This window comes from Protopterus annectens, chromosome 9.part0 (assembly GCF_019279795.1).
Source record: "Protopterus annectens isolate FY-2018-M chromosome 9.part0, PAN1.0, whole genome shotgun sequence".
Classification (NCBI taxonomy): domain Eukaryota; kingdom Metazoa; phylum Chordata; order Ceratodontiformes; family Protopteridae; genus Protopterus; species Protopterus annectens.
In genome coordinates this window covers 859,654,890-859,675,270 of record NC_056743.1, presented here as the reverse complement: position 1 = coordinate 859,675,270, position 20,381 = coordinate 859,654,890, and the positions used below count along the sequence as shown (strand labels likewise).

The window sequence follows — 20,381 nt, the reverse complement described above, 5'->3', positions numbered from 1 at the left end:
ACTTCTCTTAGGGGTTTTTAACAAAGGAGAGCACAGAGTAGGAGATATAGGTTTATTTATTTATTTGACATTTGTTGACCGGGAATGTCTGACTGAGCTTGTGCCCTTTTTCAGCAGAGGCCCAGGGAGAAAAGCTCCAGAAAGTATTACATACACCATAAAAATGTTTACAAACAATACAGTTATGCATGAGGTAATATAAACATGCATTACAATGCTTGTAGTCACAATTGTAACATGAGAGTTTAAAGGCGTTATTTAGGCAATAAAACCAAATGTTAAAGTCTTCCATACATCTCCAATACATAAGGACTTCACCAATATAGAGGGGAAGTAATGACAATTAACTCAGAGTTTAAGAAAAGAGTATACAGGTACTGTATGTCAAATCTTAGTTCTTACAGGCAAAAGGATGTACATCTTTAATTAGAAGCAGAGGGGAAGTTGATAGAGAGAGCAGGTGATAGAAAAAGTATGGCTATGGATAAAAGAGGGAAAATTAGAGATTTTTTTTTAATTTGTAAATAAGAGAGAGTAGTAGTAGTTAGAATCAAGTGAAATCTGAGAAAGGGGAGTAAGCTAAGTGGGAAAAGAAGAGAGGGAAGTAATATGAGTAGTGGAGAAATTGAGTGAAAACGATATTAGGAGAGTTCTGCAGCAAGAATTACATACAAATTGAGAAGGGGATGTATGCAAAGAGGGTCATGTGATTAAGTTCACGGTGGTTGTGTACAGGAGCAAGTCCAGGTATTTGTAAAGTGGACTTTTAGGGTGATTTTAAATGGGAGACGCTGTGTAATAGAGCTGATTGTTAAAGGTAGCTTATTCCAGTGGATAGAGGGAAGATAGTTGTAGAGGGTTTCCCCAACTGATTTTCTGAGGTTTTGGTTGGTGCTTCTAAGTTTTCTAGCTGGGAGGGAGTAGTTTAATGGTATACTCTGCTGAATGACCACTTTGTGAGGTGCCAGGTTTTGGATGCGAGGATCCAGGATCTGAAGACAAAGCCATTGGACTTGCAGATATAATTATCAGATCTGAAGATTTCAGATCAGAGGGTTTTGAATCCGAATGTCAGGCCTTAGGATCAGACACAGCTGTATCTGAGATGTTACAGCTTTTAAGTGGTGGCTGCAATGAAGAAATGGGGGACTTTGGTTGGGAGCATTTTCTTTGCTCTCAAAGAGTAAATATGACCACTTTAGAGGGACTTTGAGCCCCTGAATATGTAACAATAGCAGGAAGAAGTCCTTTTAATATTAATTTATTGTGTTGGTCATCCAAGGCCCTTGGATTAAAGGTTGTACAAACTGAATAGTTTGTATCTAGATGACCGGATCGGAGGCAATAAATGCATTCCTTGTAGGCATACAAATTCAGAATCTTATGCCAGAAACCCATTGTTTTATCTGACATGGATGAAAAACAAAAACACCAAGAGTATAGGCTACCAATGTAAATAACCAATACAGTGAAAAAGGCATGTTTTTTTAATGAGGAAAAGTAGATAGAAAAGGATACTTACCAACAATGGTAATTTAAAAAGACTACCTTGATTAAAAGGTAAATAGAATACCAGCTATAATAACAGAGAGAGTACTACATATAAAAATAGTAGCAGTCCTAACGCCAGCGGGGAAACGTAAGAGGGTGGATGAATAGAAACAGTATAAAACAGAAAATCAACTTTTGAAAACAGAATAAAAAGATTAACTCACAAATATTCACAATATACCAGCTTAAAAGAGGAACCTACGTCTTGAGCACAATGGCAGCAAATAAGATGTGAGGCAATGGGGATAGACTAAGGCTTTATGGGTAGAGGGAGGAGCTGGACAGTTGGATCCGAAGTCCGGACTATGTGGCCGAGTCAGATCCAAGGATCGGAACTGAGCCCATGGGTTGAGGAAGAATGAAAAGGACAACATCAGATTATATGTAATGGGTTTCCTGGGACCTATAGCTTGCAAGGAAGTGGTATGGAATTCTGACTACGATGATTTGAATGTTGGAGAAGCTCAAGTGCATCATTCTGTTTGACCAGCCTTGAGATATATTTATGTAACTCGAGACACCTCCACCTTTAGTCCCTGTCTACATAGTAGCTGGTGAAAGTATACAGAAGGCATTACAGCCTTGCACTGACTGCACAGACGTTAGTATTCTCTAGGTTGAGGAGAGCTTGTAGGGAGTGGAGTTTCTTGTTTAGACTCCTAGTATTGAGCAGCAACACCTTTACATTTTCGTGGTTTTGATTTGCTATATTGGAAGTATTTTCAGTTTGGCTTTGCCTAAAAAGTCACTATGGGGAGGACAATGTTTTAGCTAATATTTGAAAGCCTAGAGGGGAGAGGTACAGGCCATTCCTGGCAAAGCAGCGTGTTTTGTTGGCCATCTCCTTCCATGCTGACAAATATTGCACCACCTTAGAATGATACCAGAAACTAAGCAAATTATTGAAGTTGGTTGTCTTCTGTTCATATTATGGCATCATCCTTAGAGAAGGTAAAAGGATGCTCAATGCTTGGCTTATACCGTCCTGAGACAAAACCTGAGAGCTCCATGATGGCCGTCTTCATAAACTCTAGGGAGGCAGATTCTGGCCCCCCAATAAGCAAATGTCTGTGACTTTCTCCTTACTCAGTCTGGTAAGTGGGACACCAATATACACAAACATATATTCATATTTCTTAAAGTTTCAATCTCAGTCTCTGTGAGGCTGCTGTCCCACTGTAGTAAATAATACCATGCACAACTGATAAGTTAAGAAAAAGGCCTATAATGTGAATTGGTCAGCCATGCTGACAAAAAAATCTGTGGAAAAAAAGCCTCTCACCTAATGCAATCATAGTAATTCTGTATGAAAATACATGATCCAACCTATACTACAGGCTCTAAATTAACACTGCAATGAATTCAGAACACTTGATTATGAGCAGTACAGTAATAAGAAAGCAGGAGCAATATCAAACCAAATAAAAAAATGGGGGAAATAAGGATGAATCACTGCAAATAATGTCATGGATTTAGCTTATTTTAAGATCCCACAAATCTCAACACTTCAGAAAATGTTCTTACCTGCAGGGCTTCCCAGTCTCCCTAACGGCACCATTCCTGAGAACTGAAACAGAAAGAAAATGTTAAATGTAATATTTTGCACTGTGTAGTCCTTGAGAACACACAAATAAAATGCATGATTAACACTAACAGCTATATGGGTACTTCACACAAGAACAAATACTAACACAAATACTTACTTGTGTCATAAAAATGGAACATATTCACTAAAATAATGAAGGAAAAAGATTTTAGTTTTCACAATACATCTATCTTTGGTGCATATTTATAGTGTAGCGTACACAAATTAATGCTGGTAATGAGAACAGTTATGGTGTACCAGAGTAGAAGATGGGACATTATTTATAGGAATAAAGTCTATACATACAGGTGATAACCTATTTGAATGGGGAGGACTGCCACCTAAAGCATTTCTGCAAATGGGCCACCAGGGCAACTGAATCTTAAACTTAACTTGTTTTAAGAACACTGCATGAATTCAAGCATAAAGGCTGAATGTTTAGGCATTCCTGACACTGTCAAGGTGCTTTGCAACCTGAAGGCATGACTGCAACTTAAAAACAGCACATCAATGTTTTTACAAAGTGCAGTACACAGCAGCAGTCATAAAAATATACTAAAACAGCAGGTGTTTAAACAATTCAAACAGTCATACAGTAGCACTTCACTCACATTCCAGATCAATCAAAAATAGTTTCTAAGTTTCTAAAACAGATGCATCTTTAGAGAAGGTTTTCTACACTACATCAGTTTCAAGTCTAAAATGGTTAAGAAAATTCTACAGGGTGAAGAATTCTGTGATGTTACATTTCCAACTTTAGTCCTTTAAGCCTCTAATGCATAGCCAAATTATAGTCCTAAAACAAACTACAGAATGTGGAGTATTCATAAAAATTAAAAAGTACAAATACATATTTAGAGGAAATAGTTTTCCAACCAAAACACTGCTCCTCAAATAAGACAGAGGAACATTTCAAAGCCATGAACACTCCAACCAAAACCATACAGGATAAAATGTTAGAAAACCTCCCAACAGTGTATTTGTTCTCTTGTTCCATTACTTAGGTACAAAGGTTTTACCTTCTCTAGCACCTTCTGGGGTACTTTAGCTGTCATTGGAGTTTCAATGAATCCTGGTAGAACAGTGTTACACCGAATGCCATATCTGTAAGACAAAGCAAAATTCATATTTAACAGACAAGGCTTTGACTTAAATATTAGAAAATAAGCTTGACTTAAACTTAGCATACTTACAACTAGTTGACTAGGGCACAGGTATTCAAACACATCTAAATCCTATTCCATTCTCCTGCAAAAGCTGTCTGTATCTGGTTCAAAACAAACATTTATTTATTTATTTTATTTTACATTTGTTGACCGGAAATGTCTGACTGAGCCGAAGCCCTTTTTCAGCAGAGTCCCGGAGAGAAAAGCTCCAGTATTATACAGATTACATTTAGTCATTATACAAATATTGTACAATCAAAAAGTGGCAAAGCAGCTTGATGTCAACATCTGCAATTTTTTTTCTTTTTCTACCTTAAATATTAAATGTAATCATCTAGCTAGCAGTAGCTTTCTCACATACGACCATAATTTCACTTTTCACTTATGAATATTCACATAAACAGTCATAATACATAGCTCTAGGAACATTATGTATGTACATGTGTATGTATACACGTACACGCGCGCACACACACACACACACACACACACACACACATATATATATATATATATATATATATATATATACATATATATATGGATCCCTATCATATGATAGAAACCTCATTTGACTGAGAACATGAGTGAAATTTCAAAATACTGAAAAGTCACTTGACTGAATTTCAACATACTAAGTTTTAAACTTGACCATATAAAACCAGACTAGGTGGGGGCTATGCCCCCAAGCCCCCCTAACTATATATACTAACTCCAGGATCACACTACAGTGGGGAAAAGGGCATGCACCTTTCTCTTATAGTCTACGCCACTACTATGCCCTTTTCCCCACTGTAGTGCGAGGAGTTGGTATATATAGTTACAGGGGTGTGGGGAGGCATAGCCCCCCACCTAGTCTGGTTTTATATGGTCCAGTTTACAATTTAGTATGTTGAAATTCAGTATTATGGGTTTCAGTCAAGTGACTTTTGAGTATTTTGAAATTTCAGTATTACGGTTTCAGTCAAATGAGGTTTCTATCATATAACAGGGAGATATATATATATATATATATATATATATATATATATATATATATATATATATGTGTGTGTGTGTGTATGTACTTGTATACAGACACACACACACAAACCATCAGTCCCAGCCCCTTTTTCCCATTTTCTACATGGGTCAGGGTATTGCACTAAATGTCGCTCCTGCCTTCTTCAACACTCATGTGTGACTGTCATGGATCTTCTTTCACACAATCCATCTACATCTTTGCTGGAAGTCCTTGTTTCCTCTTACCTTCTTCCTGTCTGTCCAAAATATTTTTCACCAGATTGTCTTCTGCTTTTCAGCACATGTCCAAACCACTGTAATCTGTCGTCTAAGATCTTTTCTGCAACTGGAGCTACTTTGGCTTCTGCTCTTATGCCCTCATTTCTTCATCTGTTACACAAGGTGCATCCTACTACCCTTTTCAGGTGCTTCATTTGCATCACCTCTAGCTTCCTCATCTGCTCTGCCTTTACTGCCCAGGTTTCTTTTCCATACATTAGTACTGGTTGCACCACCTTCAGCACCTTTGGCATTCTTCTGTCATAGACTACACCTGAGACTCTATGCCAGTTGGCTGCAGCCCCTCTGATTCTAGCTTTGACATCTTCTCAACCACTCCTCCCAGATACTTGAAGCTATTTACCTGTTCCACTATCTTCCAATCTCCATTCTCAACCTCTTCTGATTTCTCCAATTTGCTGCCATTACCATCTTACCTATGCTTAGTTTTATCCCATGTGCCTTCAGTATTGCATTCCATGCTCCTATCCTTTGCTGAAGTACTTGCTCAGAGTCTGCCTGTAATGCCACATTGACTGCATGCAGTAACTTTGTCAATCTGTCTCCTCTGACCAATTTGCAAATGTAGTCCATCAGTAGTATGAACAGCAGTGGGCTCAGAGCTGAACTCTGGCACACATCCACTCCCACTGGGAACCCCTCTGTGAGACGGTACACACACACATATATGTACCCGTGTGTATATTTATTATACACACACATACAGGCGCACACACACACTTTTTATTACATATTTGTTTGGGCTATGAACTTTCTCATGATTATCAAGCCCTTGTCCTACACAGGACACATTTACTTTTACTCCAGCCCAGCAATAATCAGAGATCACAGGCTGTTGATCTGCAGGAGAGCCAAGGAATGTTATATTTATTTCTGGCTCCTCTGCCATGGTGGCCTTGTATGCATGCCACTTTAGCTTGCCATGCATCCCTAACACAGTGCTACTGGTCTGCTTCTGCACGTTGCAAAATGTGACTTTAGATATTCATGCTACTTGGCAAGCCAAGTACATGTCTTGGCACTGTATTTTTACATTTACATTAGGACACAACCAGGTGTAAGCACAGCAGTGGGCCAGGTCACCTCATTCCACCTGAGGTGGGTAAGCAGGCATTTCCTACGCATTCACACCTCTTCTGGCCAGCTCTACCAACATCTGGATCATAGTCAGGGTTTTAATCTCGAACTTCATGGATGCACACCCCCCCCTTTTTTTTAAATACTGATACTGCTGACTTCTGTATGCAATGTTCAGTTTATCCCCACCCCACCCCAAATAAGCCGAACATCTTGACTGTACTGCTGTCTCTATTTCCAGTCAACTGTGTTCCTTTCTTAGGAGAGAACTGCCTTGTGTTCTGATATCCATTTTTTTTTCATTGCTTTCTCTCTCAAACTTATTGACCATCAGCACCTCCCTTTTCTGAAAAATTTTCATTCCTTCATAGGAGGAGAATTATTGCAAATAGGCTGTCAAAGAAGGGTTCTATGCTCCCCACAAATCCATAGGAAAAAATCTGATGATGTCATTTTTATTAGTTCCTGAACAAATGGGTTCAGATCCGATCCTCGGATCAAACTCTACCACTTTTTTGCAGACTAGGATCAGACTCTCGAGCTTCTCCCTTTACCCACAATGCCCTTGATCACTGCTTTACCTCAGATCTTGTTTGCCACTCTATCAATTGGTCGAGATTTTCACGTTCTCAAGCTCTAGGGAGTTTAGTGGTGTTTTCTGGTGATATTAATTTTTTACTACTAAATCTTTCCCTTCTTTAGTGCCTTCCTCTTTTTACCATCTTAGAATTAGTCTAGACCTTTTCTTCTACTTAGTGTAGGCTCTGTCCTACCATCATCCATCATTGGTAGTCTGTCCACTTTTTCTTACCTCTCCTGAGGTAAATTTTTTTTAACCACTGTTGGTATATTCCTCTCTAGAAAAAAAAAGTTTCATGTTAATAGTTTTTCTTGTTTATGGTTGTAGTATTCCATTGTAGAAGAAAAAGCTACTGATTTCAAGAAATGCACTTCCTGTTGGCATAAGATACCCAATTCTAATGCTCACAGGGAGTGCATGTATTGTTTAGGCCCTGCTCACCTTCATATTTCTGGTTTTAATACCAGGGCAGTCAGCAGTAGGTGTAACAAAGCAGTTTTAAAAGGTCTACTGCATGCTTCTTCTTCTGCAGTTCCTTCTACATCAGGGGCTGAAACACCCTCAAGAAGGCTTTGGTGACCACGGAGTCTAGAAAGCACTCCCCTGTCCAATCTCCTCCTCTTGCTCCAGTTTGGAGCCAGCTTCAAAAATAAAAAAGGCCTTGGATCCAACCTCATCAGATCCTATTGCCCCTAAGATCAAAAAGGTTTCAGATCCAATGCATGCCCAGTCAGGTCTCCTTGGATCTAGTTTCCGCACTTCTCTCCTAATCTGGTATCTCCGAGATTGCAGTCTCCTTTTCTCCAGGAGACTCCAAAGAAACACGTCTTGTCCTCCCTCAATATAGTCCTCTATCAGGTATTAACAGAGACTTTCTGAGCATAATGTGGCTAGGATGATGAGAAAGTTCCTTAGACCTCAGATCCAGATGGGGGTCCATGACTCTGCAACAATTAATACACCCTAGAGTGACTCCTTCTCTGATCCGACTTGTGGTTACAGAGCTGTCAGATCTGAAGATCCAGAGAGCCAAGCCATTGGTTCCAAGAACATTACCTTCCTCAACTCCAACTCTGTGATCTATTCAGCTCCGAGCATTTCAAAGCAGAACAAGTCCTGGAGCCAAATTGTTGGGTCCTGGGGGATGACCGACTCCGAGGGTTTTGAAGCTATAGCTTTCCCTCAGTGCCTCAGTATTGGATAGCTCTGGTCCGATTCTCTCCTCTGGGGCAGAACCTGGAGGGAGTGGAACATTAGCTGAGCCAAGAGCTTTGGCTCCTGGAAGGCTGATTTCTACTTCTCCTGGACCTTCTGCCTTCAAGGTAGTGGAAAGGGTTTTCTCCCATCCAGGGGCTTCTTCAACTATTACCTCTTTGGATCCTATTCCTCTTCCATAAGTCTCATTATCTTATTCCACAGGGACAACTAGCCCATAAGAGCCTCCAGACAGTCCCTGCACGGGGACTTCCCCTTTCTTCCAACACTTCTCCAGAGTATCCCACTGAAGAGGTTCCTCAGAAGAAACTGTGTAAAAGGAGGCACTTAGATTCCCATCAGGAATCACTGACAGAGGTCATTGATTTTGATGAAGGGGAAGGGTCCCCCCTGATCTCCACCGGAAGACGTTTCATTTGGAGATATTTTAGAAATCCTACACCAAAAAAGTAGATGGTCTTCCCAGAACCCTTTTCAGGAGGAATCTATGTGCCGGAAAGCTTTTGGGTTTGGCCTGTCTACAACTTGGGTTACCCCCCCCCCCCCCCAGCAGATGAGCTTATTGACCTTGTCTCCTGTCAGGCATGGAAAGAGCTGGACTCCATACAGCCCATGCCCAAATTCCTGGACAAGATCCTCAGTGCATCACCAGATAGGCAACATTGGTCCAAGGGGATTTGTGTAGATGCCATGGCTGCTATGGCAGCCACAAAAAAGCAATTAGCTGAACAAAACTCCTCTGTCCATCCCTCTAACAGAGAGTCTAGGGCTTTAGACAGATAATGGAAAGTGAGTATATGCATTGGTGACCTTTACTATATGACTGCCAAATTACCTGGCACATTTTACTAGGTTACAGAGGGACTTAATAAAGGAACTCTCTAACTCTACCCCTGGGTCCATGTCAGTGGAGGAAATTAAAACTTATTCTTCATGACTGGCCACCCTCCAATCTATATCAAACACATTCACTAAGTTAATCTCTCATGCGGCTGAAGGTTCCTCATTGGCCATGGGTACAGGCATATCCATTAGAAGGCATACCTGGATGTGCTTGTGTGACTTTGCAGAGCCCTTTAAAGTACCAATCATCAATGCTCCTTTTGATGGCTCCTCCCTTTTTGGGCCCACCGTTAAAGAGACACTTTCCCTTAGTGAACAAGATGGAAACACCCTATTTGCCACAGGAATCCGTTTTTCTGCACTGCGGAGATATTTTTCAAGAAATCAGCATGGTGGTAAGAAAATGTGGTCTCAGAAATCTCAAGAGTCTTTTCAAGATTCATGCAAAGATTTTTCTCCCAGAGGCAGAGGGGGAAATAATTATAAATAATGGATGATGCCACCTACGCAGCAGAGTGTCAACAAAATCAAGGGTCTCAAGACTGTTTCTTGGATAGAACCTTCTGGTGTTCCTGAAAGGTTGTGTGATTGTTCTTCTCTGGAGACAGTCGCAGGATGCTTGTCTTTGCACCTGGAAGCTTGGGCAGCCATCACAAAAGACACACGGGTGCAAAGACTCGTAGCCAGAGGATATTTTATTCCCTTTTTACAAAATCCACCAAGGATAAGAAAAAGTCTCCCTGATATTCCACCCAATAAATGGGAGCATGCAGTTCTGGAAATCCAAAAGCTGCTAAACAAGAGAGTCATCCAAGAGGTCCCATCATCTGAAAGATGATCCAGTTTTTACTCAATGTTCGTTTTAGTGCCAAAGAAAACAGGAGACCTGAGACCCATCCTGGATCTCAGTTATCTAAACAAATTCATAAAGAACTCCAAATTCTGGATGACCATGGTTCACTCCATTCTATCTTTGCTCCAGAAAGACAAATGGATGTGCTCTATAAATCTGAAAGATGCGTACTATCACATAAAAATGAAGAGATGATCCCGAAGATTCCTTCACTTCTAGCTGGGAGCGAGTAATTATCAGTTCAGATCCCTGCCCTTTGGTCTCATCACAGCCCCCAGAGTGTTCAAATGTATGGTAGTGGTTGCAGCTCAGCTAAGACTGCATGGCAGAGTGGTCCTATTAGCAGTGCAAACCTTCCAGAATTCTCTCCATCTGGGGACAATTGCTATTCAAAAGGACAATATGTGAGTGGTTTGATACATTAACAAACAGGGAAACCAGATCTTGCCGTATTTGCCAAGAAGCAAGGAGAGTCTGGCAATGGGCGATCTCATCCAACCACTTTCTTATAGCGACGCATATTCTCGGGAAATCTAATGTACTAGTGGACAAGCTCAGCAGACCTATTCTGATGTCTCACAAGTGGTCTCTAAATCAGTCAGTGGCAAACATGATCTTCCACCAGTGGGGTCAACCATGCTGCTACCTATTAATCTCTCGCCTCAACAGGTGCTGAAGGTTTTTTGCCCTAATCCCCCTCAGAGAGATCCTGTAGTCCACATTTGGCCCTCTGGTCTTCTCCAGTTTCTCCTGCCAGCCTGGTCGACATGGGCATACTGAAACAGTGTAGCAACTGCCTCATGTTCATTGACAGCCCTCTTCTCCTTCCTAGCAGATAATTCTTCTACTTGCGAGAAATGCATCTACATAATTCTTGCACCATAGTCTGACAAACAGGAGATTGCCAGCACAAACACACCACCCACATCACATAGCCAACCACAACATACACAGAGGTCCTCAATAAAAACTAACCTAAACAGCAGAGACCTCCAAAACACATTCACAAACATTCCACACACAACCCTAAACACATCACACACAGAAGACAACACACCAGTGTCTCACCAACACAGCTCATAAGGCATAACAATAAACCAACACAGCCCATATGGCATAACAATAAACCAAACATACTAGTCATTTTTGATTCAATTGTGAAAGACACTGATGTCCCCCTCACCAGGGATGACAAGGAGAAGGTCACAGTCAGCTGTCTGTCAGGTGTCAGAATCCACCACATCACGCACGCACTTAAATCTCTCCACAACAGGTAAAGTATGACTCTGTCATTGCTCATGTTGGTGTGAATGACTTAAGATGTACCTCCCTGGACTATAGAAAGTGAGACATGATTGAATTCTCAGAGTATGTGTCCCAGGCAGGTATGACCCTAGCCCTAAGCAGCATTCTACCTTCACCAAGAATGATACCACAGTACCAAAAAAATAACTGACTTCAACAATTAGCTTAGTTTCTGGTGTCTTAAGGGGATCCAGTATATGTCTGCCTGAGATGACAAGGTTGACAAGCCTCAGTGCTTTGCCAGAGATGGCCTCCACTGTCACTCTGGAATTCTGGATCCTGGCAAAGGCTCTTTCCTCCTCTATTGTGCCTTTTTTAGGCTAAGACCCAAAGACAAATCTTCTAACATAAAAAGATCTGTCAAAAAGCAAATTGAAGGTCATGCTGCTTAACGCTAGGAGCCTTAACCTGAAAATTCACTCACTGGAGGCTCTCCTTGCACTGGAAGATACCGATGTCTGTGCAGTCACGGAAACTTGGTTCAGGGCTGCGGAGAGCACCACTGCATTACCAGGCTATACCTCATTCTGACCCCAAAATGAGGTCTGGAAGACTAAGGGTGGTGGAGTCTCTATCTTCATTAAGGAAAAGCAAACCTCCAGACTGGTTTGCCAGCATGATGCACCAAAATTACTCCAGGTCCATCTGACAGTTGGCAAGACACCCACAAAAGTTATAGCCAGCTATAGACCCCCCCCCTTGACTCAGGACACCCACTCCTCCCACCTGGGCCTACTTGACTCCATCAATGTACCCCTAACACCCTGATCCTTGGTGACTTCAACTATCCCACCACAGATTGGGTGATCTATTCCTGCACTAATGCACTCACCCAAGGAGTCCTTGACTTTATCACTTCTAACGCACTAGACCAGCTCGTCTCATCCCCCACAAGAGTAGATAACATTCTGGAGTTGGTTCTCACCAACATGGGCAATCGCTGCACCACTCCCATAGTATGTTCTTCCCTGGTGAGATCAGATCATCGGTCTGTCTCATTCAAAGTTTCTGTCACACCCAACCCCACCCCCAGCCATAACCAAGGTAAAAAAAACTCTCAAAAGCTGACTACAAGCTCCTAAAGGAGGGTATCAGTAGCTTCACACTACTGGCCCCCTCAGAAGATGCAGACAACTATGCCTAACAGTACACCAGTGTAGTATACAAGCACCTGTACAACTGCATGGACTCAGCCATACCCAACAGAACTAAAATCTGCTCCTCAAGGAAACACAAACCTGTCTGGTGAACATCCTCTATCAACAGGTTTTACAACAAAAGAAACTGTTGTCCAAAGGTAAAAAGGGACAAATTCCAAATTGGAATAACGCCCTCCTCAGCCTCAACAAGCAAATTAGATCACTAGTGAAAACCACCAAAGTCAATTATGAATTGAAACTACTCTCCGAAACAAAGGGAGGCCACAAAGCATTCTTCAGTTACATCAGGAACCTCCATGGCAAAGCCCAGGTGTGCTGAATTAGTACTTAACGGTACCACTTTCACTGATCCCATTAACTTAGCCAACCTGCTAGCAGATAGGTTCAGAGCGAACTTCACCCCCTCTATCCCCCCAAAGGCCCATTCAACATTTCCGATACTTGTCCTGCACCTCACATCTCTGTAGATCAAGTGTTTAAGGCCCTACCTAAGACAAAGAACACAGCTTCCATGGGATCTGATTGTATCCCAGGCTGTATTCTGCACCATCTCCAGCAAGAACTAGATTTGACACCAAGCACCCTATTCAACCACAGCCTAAGTACAGGCATCATCCCAGCAGAGTGGAGGACTGTTGTCATTCCCTTGCACAAAGGTGATGCCACTACTCACCCTGGAAACTATCACCCTTGACAAGTCAGATCTGTAAAGCCATGGAGCGTATTATTATGGATCTCATAAACAAGGACATAGACAATCTCCAAGCACTTGACCCCACCCAGTTCGGATTCGTCAAGGGCAGATCTTGCCTGTTGAATGTGGTTGACTTCTTTGAGACTGTCACTAAGGCCCTGGATGAGGGGAAAGTCAGTACATACAGTTTACCTTGACTTGGCCAAGGCCTTTGACACAAGACCCCACTCCGGTATCATCAAAAAGCTAACACAACTTGGTGTAAATCCCCATCTCATCGGGTGGGTGGCCAACCAGCTCACCGATAGAACCCACAAAGTCAAAATAAGCATCTCCACCTCCAACAGCAGACCTGTCACTAGTGCTGTTTTCCCAGGGATCTGTCCTGGGATCCCTACTCTTTGGCATCTACTTCTCAGAGGTCCAGGCAAAGACAAAAGGCCTGTAGCTGACCAAATTTGCAGATGACTGTAAGTCGAGTGCTGTCACTGACTCCCCAAATGATGTTAACATACTGCAAAAGGGTCTCACAGCAACAAATGACTGGTGCCAAAGTTATGGCCTTAAATTAAATGGGAAAAAAATGTAAATCATACCATTCAGCAAAAACAATGTCCCTACTGAGTACTGCATCAGCAGCAACCCCCTAAGCACACAACCTGTGGTGAGAAACCAGGGTACTCAGTTTGACAACCATCTCACATTCGACCATCATGTAGCAGCAGTGGTCCGAAAAGCCTTTTACTTGGTTCATCTCAAAAGTAAAGGGATTGCATCCAGAAAAAAGGTTATTACCTCTCTGTACTCCTCCCTCAATAATGGAGTACAACCCCCACCGTTTGGCATGCACCTCTTCAAACACCTGCACCAACTGGAAAGGCCACACAAATACTACACAAAGAGAACCCATGGCCTCCAACACCTGTCTTATGCAGACAGGCTCAAATCACTATCACTCTACTTGGTATCGTATAGATTGCTCAGAGGTCATCTGTGTCTCGCCTATAAGGCAATATCGGACCCTGCCCTACTAGAGATGCTCCATACCTGTAAGTCTAACTCCTCGCAGATTACCCGCTCAAAAGGCCCAAATCTAATATGAGACATCAACAAAACCTGTTTGAGACAGGTTTGTCTCCCAGAGGCCGCCCTGTCTCTGGAATAGACTTCCCATACATGTCAAACAGAGTACCTCACTGACCCTCTTCAAGCGCAACCTTGATGAGTGGATGGGAAACCACAAATCTGTCCTAGGGGTTCCACCTGTGTCCCTCACTTGACAGGGCAACAGGTGCTGACTGAGGTTTCTTTTTTGGGGATAAACTCTTGGCTAGGCTTGTAAGGACCCCAGGGCCATTAGCCTAGTAACCTCCTATGATTATGCTCATTATCCCCTAACCCTAATTCCTAAGTTCCTTAAGAAAGCTTTCAGGTTGAAGAGTAAAGTAATCCTCATTGCTCCTTTTTGACCTTGGTTTCCCTTCCTATGGTCTTATCTAATATGTACTCCATGGACAGTCCAGATCTTCTCTCACACCCATCAGGCCTGACTCATCCGGACATACCAGGCATCAAATTGACCGCATGGTTTCTCCAATTATAATAATGGCTAGACATTCCAGGCTTTACTCTCCTGTTCAAAGAATTTTGTTTTCATCTCAGAATCCTTTTACAAGAAAGATTTATAAAAGTAAATGGAAGAGATTTTCCTTATGGGCTCAGCAGAGAGATTTGGATCCTTTCTCTGCTCAAATCCCTGCTGTTTCAGATTTCTAACATTTCTTTTTCAAGGTGGGGCAAGTTTCTCTACTATTAAAGTTCAGTTAGCTACCATTCTGAATTTTCACGTCAGAGATAATGCTTTTCCTTTGGCATCATCTAAGCTGTGTAACGCATTTCTTAAGGGTACCTTTTTACATGTTCCTATTACATGAGCGGACGCTAGAAATAGCGAACGCTCATTTGTCGAACCCAAATACACGAAACCACAGAATATCAAAGGAACAGATCAGCGTCTGTTCTCAGGACTTTGCTGTTTTCTTCACTGAGGTGCAATCTCGGAGTTGTTATATTTATGGTGGGGGGGGGTGAAGCCCCCCACTTTATGTTGCCTGTACATTCTTTTTTTTTTTAAATTTGCTGATCCATTCCTTCGAAATTTAGTAGTTTTGTGCATTTGGGTTCAATAATAGATCATTTCGCCATTTCTAGTGTTCGATCATATAATATGAACCCCCTTTTTACTTAGGCTATTATCTATTAAGGACCCTATACCACCTTGAGATCCTACATTAGTTTTACAGAGTCTGATACAGTCACCCTTTGAACCCTCTGCAAAAGTGGACTTCAAGTTTCTTACTTGGAAAACAGTTTTTCTCATACCCATAACTTCAGCAAGGTGAGTCTCTGAACTCCAAGCACTCTCTTCAAAACTGCCTTATTTGATCTTCCATAAGGACAGAGTTGCCTTACATAGAAATGCATTAGAAAGAAACATCAAGTTATCAATTTGCCAGTTTTCTTCCCTAAATTTCAGAATAAAGGAGAATACATGCTCCAGTCTTTAGACGTACATAGACAACTTTATCTTCGTAGAATGAAAGAAATTAGGAAGACTGAACAATTATTCATTTCCTTTGCCAAAAACAAGTTGGGCAGGCCTGTCTCGAAAACTACAATAGCCAAATGGATAACTGATTGTATTTCAAATGTGTATTCCTTAAAAGGCTTGACCTTGCCAAGACAACCAAAAGCTCATTCAACAAGGTCAATAGCTGCATCATCTGCTTTTTGGTCAAGGGCTTCTACTGATATTTGTGCAGCTGCACTTTGTCTAAAGCTCATACCTTTGTGGCTCATTATAAATTGGACATCATCTCCAGGAACAGAGCTGCATTTGGCTTTGCGGTACTCCGGAGCATCCTTCCATGAGGGCCACCCAAGGTTACTGTAGCTGTGGATTTTGTCCCATGAGGGCCACCCAAGGTTACTGTAGCTGGGGACTCTGTCCCATTCACTGAGAAACAAATGAAAATGACATCAATTATTATAGACGTTACGTACTTACCATAACTATGCATTTGTGTTGTCCATTTTCATTCTTCCTCAACTTCATCCCACCTTCCCCCTTCCTTGTCTTTGGAAATGGCCCAATGAAGTTTGTCAGGCACCATTGTTCCTGTTTGATCCCCTGTTCTGTTCTATTACAGCTTTTTCTATCACTGTTATAGTTATGTTACATTTTTCAGACATAGCGTAGACGCAGCAAACTCAGTCTGAGGTAAAGCAGTGATCAGAGGCATTATGGGTAAAGTGAGGAGCTCAAGAGTCGGATCATAGACTGCAGAAAAAGTGTCCAAGTCGGATCAGATCTGAGCCCATTTGTTAAGGAAGAATGAAAATGGACAACACACATGCATAGTTATGGTAAGTGCATAATTTAAATTTACTGCCAAAGTGGGATCCTCAATGATGTCAGTCAGATGATGACTGATTAGGAGTCTTAATCTGTTTATACTGCTTGGTGAGTCAGTGCAGGCATCTTGGTCCTTAATGATACCATACTATTCTCCATCTTCAAACTTGATCACCTCCCCTCTCCCCTCTTCCAATTACAGGGTAGCCAGAGTCAGTCACTTCCCTTTCATCTCCCACTTCCAGTTCTTCCAGTACTTGGATCAGTAATGAATCCCCAGTTGTCTAAGGTCTGGGGTTTATTCTTCTATGCCACTCAATCAGCATTGTGACATCCAAGTTACAAAATCAGCTGGAGGGAGCTGAGTGAACTGCCTGGTAGCCAACATTACACTATATGTTCATTGATTTCCTTTTTATGTCCTAGCTCTCATTGTTGGATAGCCACATACACACAGTGCATCCCCAAACAGGCCTCAAGTAGTATGCAAGCCAATATGCCAAACTTAACAGTTGTCAGCTCCTGGAATGACCCCCCCCCCAACATCCATTCCTTTATATTGCTTGGAGCTGGTTCCTGTTCTTCTCCAAGAGAGGCATCTGCAGTGGTAATTCCAGTCTCAACCAAGGATGAGACAACTTCTACAGGCTATAACATCTGATCCCTCCTCAGCTGGCATGCAGACTCCATGCTTGCTAATTTGACTCGTAATATCTCAAACAAAGTCTGGAGCCCTGATGTGCCAGCAGGTCTACCCTCCCCATCTAACAAATATGGCCTGTTTTATTAATTTCTTATCTACATTGCCACAAGATCTTTAACAGGTGATAAAAAGCAAACTGACAAAATGTAATGTTCTGACGTACAGTTGTTTGAAGAGATGCTGAAAAATGTACTTTTTCTTCAAATATCGCTTTGCATTCAAAGATCACTTCCAGAAGAAAATGTTCATTTCCTTAGGTAAGTAGTTTATTCTCATATGTTCACTTTCTCCGAGATGCAGTTCAGAAAGATGCACGTTCCCACAGGCTGAGTACTTGTTTATATATACTTTCATATGCTTGGAGTGATAAATTAATACATAAATTCACAATTACTACTCCAATAATTGTAAATTTAATGAAATTATTATGCAGATATAAACTTCCCTGTACCATTACTATTTTTTGTCTGATCCCCTGATTCCTTACAATCATCAGAAGTGCTGATTGTTCAATACTGAAGTGCTGTTCTCCAATCTACCTGCTTTGTTCTAGCAAATGTAGAACCACACATCCCCATCAAGGGGTTGCCCTCCCTTTAGTAGGGATTTATATCACAGTGCTGCTATTTAAGTAAGAATCAACCATCAGGGAGGGCAGGACTTTTAGTCCATAACTATCCAGTCCCTTCATGGTACGCCAGCACTATCTTTAGAAGTAGTAGCCTACTTTGCAGGGGTATGGGTGCATGCATCTGTATTCCTAACCTACAGATTTACCACCTGTCCCTCTTTGTATAGTGCAGTCTCCATTTGAGCAGTTGTTTCCTGTGGGAAAAAAAAAATGAAAAATGGCATATGACCTGTGATTTTAGGCCAAAGACTTTTTCTAAGTTTACTTTAATGTTGTTGTTGTTTGTCTTTCAGCTTTTCCCGGTTAGGGGTTGCCACAGCGGAACTCTGGTCCGCTAATGATTGGCAGTTGGTTTTTATGGTGTTGAGTTGCCAGCCTGACGCCCAACCTTCAACGAAGGCACGCCCATTCAACGCATGTCTTTTGACCGCGGGGAGGACATGCAGAAGGCACTCCCAACCCAAGCCGAGAATCGAACGGGAGAACCTCTTGCTGTGAGGCAACAACGCTACAGCTGCACCACGCGGAAGTCGAAGTTTACTTTAATAATTATATAAAACAATTATTTTGCATCTGAAACACCTAAATGTTCTTTGAAACACTACAAGAATAAAATTTTGTTTTTGGCAAAAAACTTAGGATCTTATGCTGTAATTTTTAATTCATTCTGCAACTGATGGGTCTCGGAACCAACAATGGATCCAACTTGGTTGCTTTTACCAGACTCATGGATCCAGTTCTCAAGCTCCTCCATTTATCCATAATGTCCCACTCTTCTCGTACACCTCATATATCGTTTGCTGACACATCGTTTGGACATGGACTTCTGCTCTTGAGGATAAAGAGGTGCATTTATATCCTTTTTGTGAAGTTTTTCTGCAGTCAGTTTGCTTCCATTCTCCTTCCTTTACTCTTATATAGTACTTATTTGGCCTTTTTACCCATTGTTCTCTCCCCCTTTTTCTCTTTTTCCTTTTCTGTCCTCTGCTAGGTCTTTCTACCCATTACAGGTATTCTCTTAATACCACTGTAGGTACACTTCCCTTTACTTATCCACTGTCAGGGTATTCCTTGCATACCATTGATGCTATTTTGTATTTTACCTCTTTCTTCTAAACAACAAACTAACTAAATAAATATACATACATACATAAGTTTCCTTTTCTTTGTTTTTTTGTTCACAGAAGTAGTTTAGCTTCTTGTTATGGCTGGTAAACCTACAGGTTTTAAAAAGTGCACCTCCTGTGGGCATAACATGTCTAATTCACATGCACACAAGGAGTGTGTATGTTGTCTGGGCACCACCCATTTAGACATGGATTGTTTAAGGTTCAATTCCTGTGCCTTAAGTGACAGAAGAAATAAGCCTGTACTAAAAGGTTTGCTTCCTTCTTTTGTTGTTTTTGTCTCGGGTGGGGTTCAGACTCCCTCTAGTAAAACAGACAAAAGGAAAGCCTGACTCGGCTCCTAAGGAAAAGGAGTCCAGAAAATGAACCCCTGATCATCCCCGCCCCCCCGTTTGGCTCTGCCTTTGGAGCCACCGGCTTAAGTAACAAAAACTTCAGATCAGACACCTTCTGAAGACGTCAAAACTCAAGTCTCATCAGATCCGATCTTCTCTTTTAACTCTGGATCCGATATCTCCTTGGCTCCATTAGCCCCTCCTACAAGAGGCACCTAAAAGATCTTCCAGGCCGGCATCTACTACTTCATTCCTTAGGTCTTCTAGGAGCTTGTCTGAGGCAGAGGTGGATAGGATGATGAGGAAGTTTCTCAGGGTCAGATTCAGACGGGGGTCATTCTCTCTCCATCTCCCATCAGACCTGTGTACCTGCCAGCGTATCAACAACATGTCGCTTCTTTTTCTCTAATCCAACCAGTGATTTTTGGAAGCCTCGGATCAGAGATCTTCCAAGATGTCCTTGTTGGATCTGAAAACCGCTCATTCTTCAACTCAGACTATTCCACTGAGTCATCTGGCTCCAACCTCTTCGGAACAGGAGGACTTTCTGAGCTGAAGCATCAGCGCCAGCTCTGGGGGGTTGGGACCAACTCTGAGGCTGTTGGAGCCATCCTTGCCTCTTGGCACTTCAGCATTAGATAGCTTGGCTCTGACTCCCTCCTCAAGGCAGGATTCTGTGGGGTTACATAGGTTGGTGCCGGTAGTCTTGGCACCTGTGCGACTGTCTGTCATTTCTCCTGGACATTCTGCTTTTGAGGGTGCAGACAGGGCTTTCTCTTTACCTAGAGAAAGGACATCCTTGCCCTCTTTGGATCCTCCCTTCCTCCACTGACTCTGAG

The 20,381-nt window shown here is 42.0% G+C and overlaps 1 protein-coding gene across 2 annotated transcripts in view; it reads right to left on the bottom strand.

Annotated features, from left to right (window-relative positions):
- Positions 1-20,381, bottom strand: part of HSD17B8 (hydroxysteroid 17-beta dehydrogenase 8) — a 147,453-nt gene that overhangs the window by 30,009 nt on the left and 97,063 nt on the right. For both annotated transcript variants that reach the window (XM_044083576.1, XM_044083577.1), the window contains 2 exons: positions 4,156-4,240; positions 3,076-3,118 (listed from right to left, as the gene is read on the bottom strand). In XM_044083576.1, the coding sequence (XP_043939511.1) occupies positions 3,076-3,118; positions 4,156-4,240 (128 nt within the window). The remainder of the gene's footprint in view (positions 1-3,075; positions 3,119-4,155; positions 4,241-20,381) is intronic.